This window comes from Daktulosphaira vitifoliae, unplaced genomic scaffold (assembly GCF_025091365.1).
Source record: "Daktulosphaira vitifoliae isolate Bord-2020 unplaced genomic scaffold, ASM2509136v1 Scaffold_1, whole genome shotgun sequence".
NCBI lineage: Eukaryota > Metazoa > Arthropoda > Insecta > Hemiptera > Phylloxeridae > Daktulosphaira > Daktulosphaira vitifoliae.
Window position 1 is genome coordinate 82,356,792 of NW_026099572.1, and position 7,485 is coordinate 82,364,276.

At 30.6% G+C, this 7,485-nt stretch overlaps 1 protein-coding gene across 1 annotated transcript in view; it reads right to left on the reverse strand.

The window, feature by feature from the left end:
• Window positions 1-266: 266 nt before the first annotated feature.
• LOC126896862 (uncharacterized) overlaps window positions 267-7,485 on the reverse strand; it is a 12,012-nt gene continuing 4,793 nt past the window's right edge. Inside the window, exons 3-4 of the mRNA XM_050670000.1 lie at window positions 3,854-3,994; window positions 267-3,691 (exon numbers count right to left, since the gene is read on the reverse strand). Coding sequence (XP_050525957.1) covers window positions 546-3,691; window positions 3,854-3,994 — 3,287 coding nt within the window. The 3' untranslated portion in view covers window positions 267-545. The remainder of the gene's footprint in view (window positions 3,692-3,853; window positions 3,995-7,485) is intronic.

Genomic DNA, 7,485 nt, shown 5'->3' on the forward strand with positions numbered 1-7,485 from the left:
TAGTTTTTATTCTTTATATTTTTACGCTAACTATAATATTTATTTAAATAAATGTTAAAAACTAAAAAAAAACACTATTTGGTCGAACTTCAACCCCAATGCGGCATTAGAAGTTTGATCCAGTTTTAATTTTTACAGAATAAGTTTTCCATATCATGAAAAAAATATAAGGGTTGACGTATTCAAATACATAATTTATTTCTAATCGTTGAAAGAAAACCGTTCAGTGAGAGCTGAGAAAAAGTGGTAAAAGTCACAAAAAAAAAAAAACACATCATAGTAAAACCAATACCTTCTCAGCTTCTCATCGAAGCTAAAATTTTAAGTTTAAACTATAGATAATATAGAATTTTGAGTTTTAGATGCATTTATTACTAATTACGTAATATAATAACAAAATTCGGAAAAATATTTTTTTAAGAATTTTAGTTATACTTTCAAAAAGAGTATTTATTAAGCAAATAAAATGGCATAAATGTAATCAATAAAATTATTATTATTTTAGCTTAAGACAATTAAAAAATAAACTATATTTTATCAGAAAACTAATTAGGGCAGTTATTTCCATACGCATAACTGGTTATATCAAAAAAGCCTCTTATAGTAGCTTCATAAATGGTATTTCTACTCCATGGACAATTATGCTCATGTGCATATTTTAAACAATGATACTGACGATTTGCAGCAGCAAGTCTTGTAGTGCCTTCATCCCATTTACAACCATTTTCGTGGGCATATATTAGGCAATTTAAATTACCACGCATGGCAGCGGTAGCTATTGTTCCTTCATCCCAATTACATCCATTTTCATGAGCAAATTTCAGACAACTAATGCAACCACTCGCAGCAGCTTCCCTTGTTGTGCCTTCATCCCATTCACAACCATTTTCATAGGCATATTTGAGGCATCCTACATTTCGATTCGCAGCAGCCCCTCTCATTGTTCCTTCAATACATTTATATCCATGTTCATGAGCATATTTTAAACAATCTAAATTACCATGCACGGCAGCTGTAACTGATGTTCTTTCATCCCATGGACACTCCTTTTCATGAGCATACTTTAAACAGTCTAAACAACCACTAGCTGCAGAAACTCTAGTTGTGTCATAATCCCATGAACATCCATATTCATGTGCATATTTTAAACAATCAAAATTCCTTGTAAAAGCAGCAGCTTTAGTTGTGCCAATGGCCCATTTACATCCGTTTTCATGAACATACTTTAAGTATTCTAAATTACCATAACATGCAGCAGTTGTAGTTGTTTTTTCATCCCATAGACATCCATTCTCATTTAGATACTTTAAAATTTCTATACTACTTCTTTTAATAGCCACAGTAAGTAAGTCGTCATCCCATTGACAACCATTTTCATGTGCATATTTTAAAATTTCTAAATTACCACTTTCGGTAGCCACTTTAGTTATACCAACATCCCATGGACAACCATTTTCATGTGCATATTTTAAAATTTCTAAATTACCACTTTCGGTAGCCACTTTAGTTATGCTATTATCCCATGGGCATCCATTTTCATGTGCATATTTTAAAATTTCTAAATCGCCATTTTTTGTAGCTTCTAATGTTATACCATCATTCCAAGGGCATCCATTTTCATGGGCATATACTAGACATTTTAAATGACCGTTAGCAGCAGCTTCTCTAGTTGTGTATTCATCCCATGGACAACCATTTTCATGTGCATATTTTAAAATGTCTAAATCACCATTAGCAGCCGCTAGTTCCATTATTGTATCATCCCAATCACATTTATTTATATGTGCATATTTTAAACAGTCCAAATGGCCATTCCCAGCAGTAATCCTTGTTATTCCTTCATACCAAGGACATCCATTTTCATGGGCATATACTAGACATTTTAAATGACCATTAGCAGCAGCTTCTCTAGTTGTGTATTCATCCCATGGACAGCCATTTTCATGTAAATATTTTAAAATTTCTAAATCGCCATTAGCAGCCGCTAGTTCCATTATTGTATCATCCCAATCACATTTATTTATATGTGCATATTTTAAACAGTCCAAATGGCCATTCCCAGCAGCAATCCTTGTTATTCCTTCATACCAAGGACATCCATTTTCATGGGCATATACTAGACATTTTAAATGACCATTAGCAGCAGCTTCTCTAGTTGTGTATTCATCCCATGGACAGCCATTTTCATGTAAATATTTTAAAATTTCTAAATCACCATTAGTAGCAGCTAATTCCGTTATTGTTTCATCCCATTCGCATTTATTTACATGTGCATATTTTAAACATTCTAAATGGCCATATTCAACAGCAACTCTTGTTATATGATCATCCCATGGACAACCATTTTCATGAGCATATATTAAGCAGTTTAAATGACCGCCCACAGTAGCAACTCTAGTTGTCCCTATATCCCAGTCACATCCATTTTCATGAGCATATTTTAAACAATTAATGTACCCTCCTAATGCTGCAGCTCTTGTTGTGCCTTCATCCCATTTGCATCCATTTTGATGGGCATAGATTAAGCAATCTAAATAACCACCTGCTGCAGCAACTCTGGTTGTACCCTCATCCCAATGACATCCATTTTCAACAGCATATTTTAAACAATCAAGGTTACCTCTTTTAGCAGCAGCTTCAGTTGTGCCGATGGCCCATTTGCATCCATTTTCATGTGCATATTTTAAGCATTTAAAATGTCCATTCTCTGAAGCTACCCATGTTATACTATCATTTAATGGACATCCGTTTTCATGTGCATATTTTAAGCATTCAAAATGTCCATTCTCTGAAGCAACCCATGTTATACCATCATCCCATGGACATTCATTTTCATGGGCATATACTAGACATTTTAAATGACCATTAGCAGCAGCTTCTCTAGTTGTGTATTCATCCCATGGACAGCCATTTTCATGTAAATATTTTAAAATTTCTAAATCACCATTAGCAGCCGCTAGTTCCATTATTGTATCATCCCAATCACATTTATTTATATGTGCATATTTTAAACAGTCCAAATGGCCATTCCCAGCAGCAATCCTTGTTATTCCTTCATACCAAGGACATCCATTTTCATGGGCATATACTAGACATTTTAAATGACCATTAGCAGCAGCTTCTCTAGTTGTGTATTCATCCCATGGACAGCCATTTTCATGTAAATATTTTAAAATTTCTAAATCACCATTAGCAGCCGCTAGTTCCATTATTGTATCATCCCAATCACATTTATTTATATGTGCATATTTTAAACAGTCCAAATGGCCATTCCCAGCAGCAATCCTTGTTATTCCTTCATACCAAGGACATCCATTTTCATGGGCATATACTAGACATTTTAAATGACCATTAGCAGCAGCTTCTCTAGTTGTGTATTCATCCCATGGACAGCCATTTTCATGTAAATATTTTAAACAATCTAAATGACCATATTTTGCAGCTGCTTCAGTTGTGCCTTCATCCCATGGACATCCGTTTTTATGTGCATATATTAAGCATTCTAAGTGCCCATATGCAGCAGCAGCGCTTGTTGTTCTTTTATCCCATTGACAGCCGTTTTTATAAACATATTTTAAGTTTTCTACATTACCATATTTTGCAGCTGCTTCGGCTGTGTCTTCATCCCATGGGCATCCATTTTCATGTGCATATTTTAAACATTCTAAATGCCCATTTACAGCAGCGTTTATAGTTGTGCCTTTATCCCATTTACAGCCGTTTTTATAAACATATTTTAAGTTTTCTACATTACCATATTTTGCAGCTGCTTCGGCTGTGTCTTCATCCCATGGGCATCCATTTTCATGAGCATATTTTAAACAGTCAAAATGTCCATTTTTAGCAGCGTTTCTAGTTGTATTCTCGTTCAATTCGCAACTACTCTTGTGAGCTAGTTTTAATGTTTCAATATCAATAACTTTAGCAATTTTTATTTTCGTATCTTTTTCAAACGGGCATATATTTTTTTCATTTGAATATTTAATTTTATTACCTAAGTAAACACAATAATTTATAAATTTTTAAACTAAATTTCTAAAAAATATCTCTTTAAAAGAGTTACGTTTATTTATAGTTATAATTCTATTTTATTTTAGATAATATAAATTATAATACTTGTATTGCTCTCTTCTCGTTTTTGTCTAGTTATAAATATATTTCTTTTAAACGTAATACTTTATTTTGAAAAATGTTATAAAAATATTTTTGTAATTAATAAAATAATAAAAATATTCTCAATACGACATTACTGTAATTTAGTAATTGTTTCAAATGAATAGTCGACTATAGTAGAATTATTTTGTATATTATTAGCGTATTTCTATTCACAATCATGATAAAAAATATCAAAAATTTTGATTTTATGAACAGATTTTGTAACTTTTCATTGACCATGTCATAATAAAATTATATAGAGAAATAAATGTAGCATTATAATCAACATAATTTAAAACTTATTTTACTTTCGTTAAGTCGTTGGTATTTGGTGTACAACAAAATTTTTATGACAAGTCTTTATACAACCATGATAAGTCCGTTTCTCGTACTTTATAAAATAGGAAAAATTATTTTTGAAGTGATAGAAATACTATATATACCAGTCCAATAAAGATGAAATACCCAAGAATAAAGTTGACGGTTTAGTAAAATTTTAATTTTATCAAATTTAACCTCATTTTTATAATAATATGTTAAAAGAAAAAGAAAAAAATCATATATTATTAAAAAAAAACTTTATTATTTTATTACACATATATTTTTATAATTAAAGAATGCGATGAACATCTTCGGGTACTTAATTGTCATCGAGCACGATATTACCATTTAGCACGGCGGATAGATGCCCTAAATAAGTGACTAATTTTAAACTTATAATCAGTGAAACTTGTTAGTTTTAACACACAGGAATATCCCGGAATGAAATACACTACGTCACCAAATTTTTATAATAAATTTGGCACATCACCCACTTTAATAAAATAAATAAATCTTATAAAAAAAAAAATTACACAGAAAAAATATAAACATGACAAATGGTTTTGTAACATGCTAAACATATTAAACACGGTTACAGGACCTATAAAATATTTACGATTTTTCACACATGCTTATGGCACGACGGTACACTCAAAAAATAAACTTATGAAATTATCTTTTCATGATTACTGTGTATACATATGATGATAATGTGTATACATTACAAACTTGGCATTAATACCATGATAAGAAATTAGATAAGGCAATTATTATTTATCACTGTCATTCAAAAGTATATTGAAAAGATAGCGTTTTCTTCTGTCCTTTTCTCAATACGTATTTCAATGTTTAATACCGTAAAATAATACATGAAAATTCAAATTTTCACAAACTTCAAAACGCTACAGAATATTTACTACTGAATATTAATAAGATATTTTTTTACTAAAATTTTTCTTAAATTCTACTCTACAAAATAGCTATCTTAGATTTTTTTTTTACATTTTATTTAAAATTTAAAAATAATTAATATTTTTAATAAAATGTAAAAAAATTAATTATTGAGATATAGCTATAGACCTAACGTATAACTATTATTTAAAAAAAAAATCAGCTAAAAATATTAACTGGATCAAAAGTTATTTAAGTTGTCAGTGAGTGGTGGGCCACCCTGTAATACATAAGTATTATATAACAAGATACCAATTACATCCAAAGGTGTAACTAAAGAAAGGCAAGAGGATGGCTTGTCTCTCTTAAGTTACCACAGTTGGCTAATAAGATATATATTTATAATGTTTAAAAAATTATATTGATAATATATTCAACAAATATTTCAAGTTAAATATTCTATATTTATTCTAATTAATATATTTTCATAATATTTATAAGCAAATTTTTAAAAAGATATTTTTTTAAGCACATTGAAGAAATATTTTTAGTGTAATATTCGATATTTATTCTCTTTAATATATTCTCAAAATATACATAAAGAAATATTTAAAAAATTATTTTGTGAGCATATTATACCAGCCAAGGCTTTACGCTGAGAAACGCTGGGCCGCTAGAGTGTTCTTAATTATATTTTGAATATAGATAGACATATTCTTATAATTATATTTTAGAAAGTTCAGAGTGATTATTAAAAATTTCAATATCGACTATAAGTAATTCATTGAAAATATTATTAGTAGTATTATAGTAGTATATATAATTTGATAATTATATAATTATATATAATTTGAAAATATTTAAAAAGTGTAAAGAAATAACAAATAATAATAAACGCTACCTTATTCTATAGAATCCTTTTTTAAATCCAATATACACAAAAAAGCTAATTAATCGAAATAAACACAAGACTTTTAAATGATTGTTAACAATAAAGCGATAAATCTGAATGAAATCGCCATAAAATTAACTCAGTCAACTACAAAAGGATATTAAGGTAAGTGCGAACATTATTTTTTGTATAATATTACGCAAATACCTTTTTTTTTTTGGAGACAAAAACTTTTGATACGGTTACTTATATTATTTCTATCACTTTTTTTATTATACTTTGTTTATGACTATTAAAATTTTTTTGCTGATTAATGTTTGCATTAGCATTTTTCTAGTCGTCATAGCCCTCTATTGAAGGTAGTAAACTATTATTGTCACGTTTAAATAATTAACACGGAGTGCAAATATTTTTCCTATACTTTTAGAATAAACAAACTACGCCCTTACACATAATTATTCATTTTTTAACAATTTTACAAATATAAGCTTGTTTAAGGATCTTATTCTGCAGCGTATTCTCTTTTGAAATTGTAGAAACCATATTTTTATTCTGATGAAAACTTAACATGGCAAAGTATGTAACGTGACAAAAAGTATCTGTTTATTTTTAACACGCTTATATTAGTTTCACGTGTATGTTTGTTGTTTGTTGTTTGTTTGTCGTTTGTAAGTTTGTAACTCCACACGGCACGTGTTATTATGTCACGTATCCCGTCGTGTATGACCTTGAGACTATACTGTTGTAATGCATTCGCCCCACCCCGCTCACCACTCATAGTCAACAATATTTTCTAACCCGTAGACGCGCGCGTGTCATCAATTATGTATATATATATAACAAATTTTTATTGTAATTGACACAGCCCGCGTCGTTTCATTATACACAATGCCCCACGACTCGTGCCCCTTTATCAGCCGTCGCCCTATTATGAGTATTTGACTGACCAACACCTCGCGTTATACGCCGCTGTGCATAGTCCAGCAAGCGCCGCACGCCCGACGACATTCCGCCGCAAATAATACCGCAGTCTTCTTCCCGTTGTCAAAGTGACAACGTCTACGATTCTATCCGCACTCGCGCGCCGTCGCTATCAACGCTGCTAACCCGTTGACGTCCGAGGAACACGCCGGACAACGCGTCGTCGATGCCAGCGAAAGTGCCGCGATATTATGCGAAGATTATATATTCCTACCGCCACCGCTAATATTAATATATATATATAT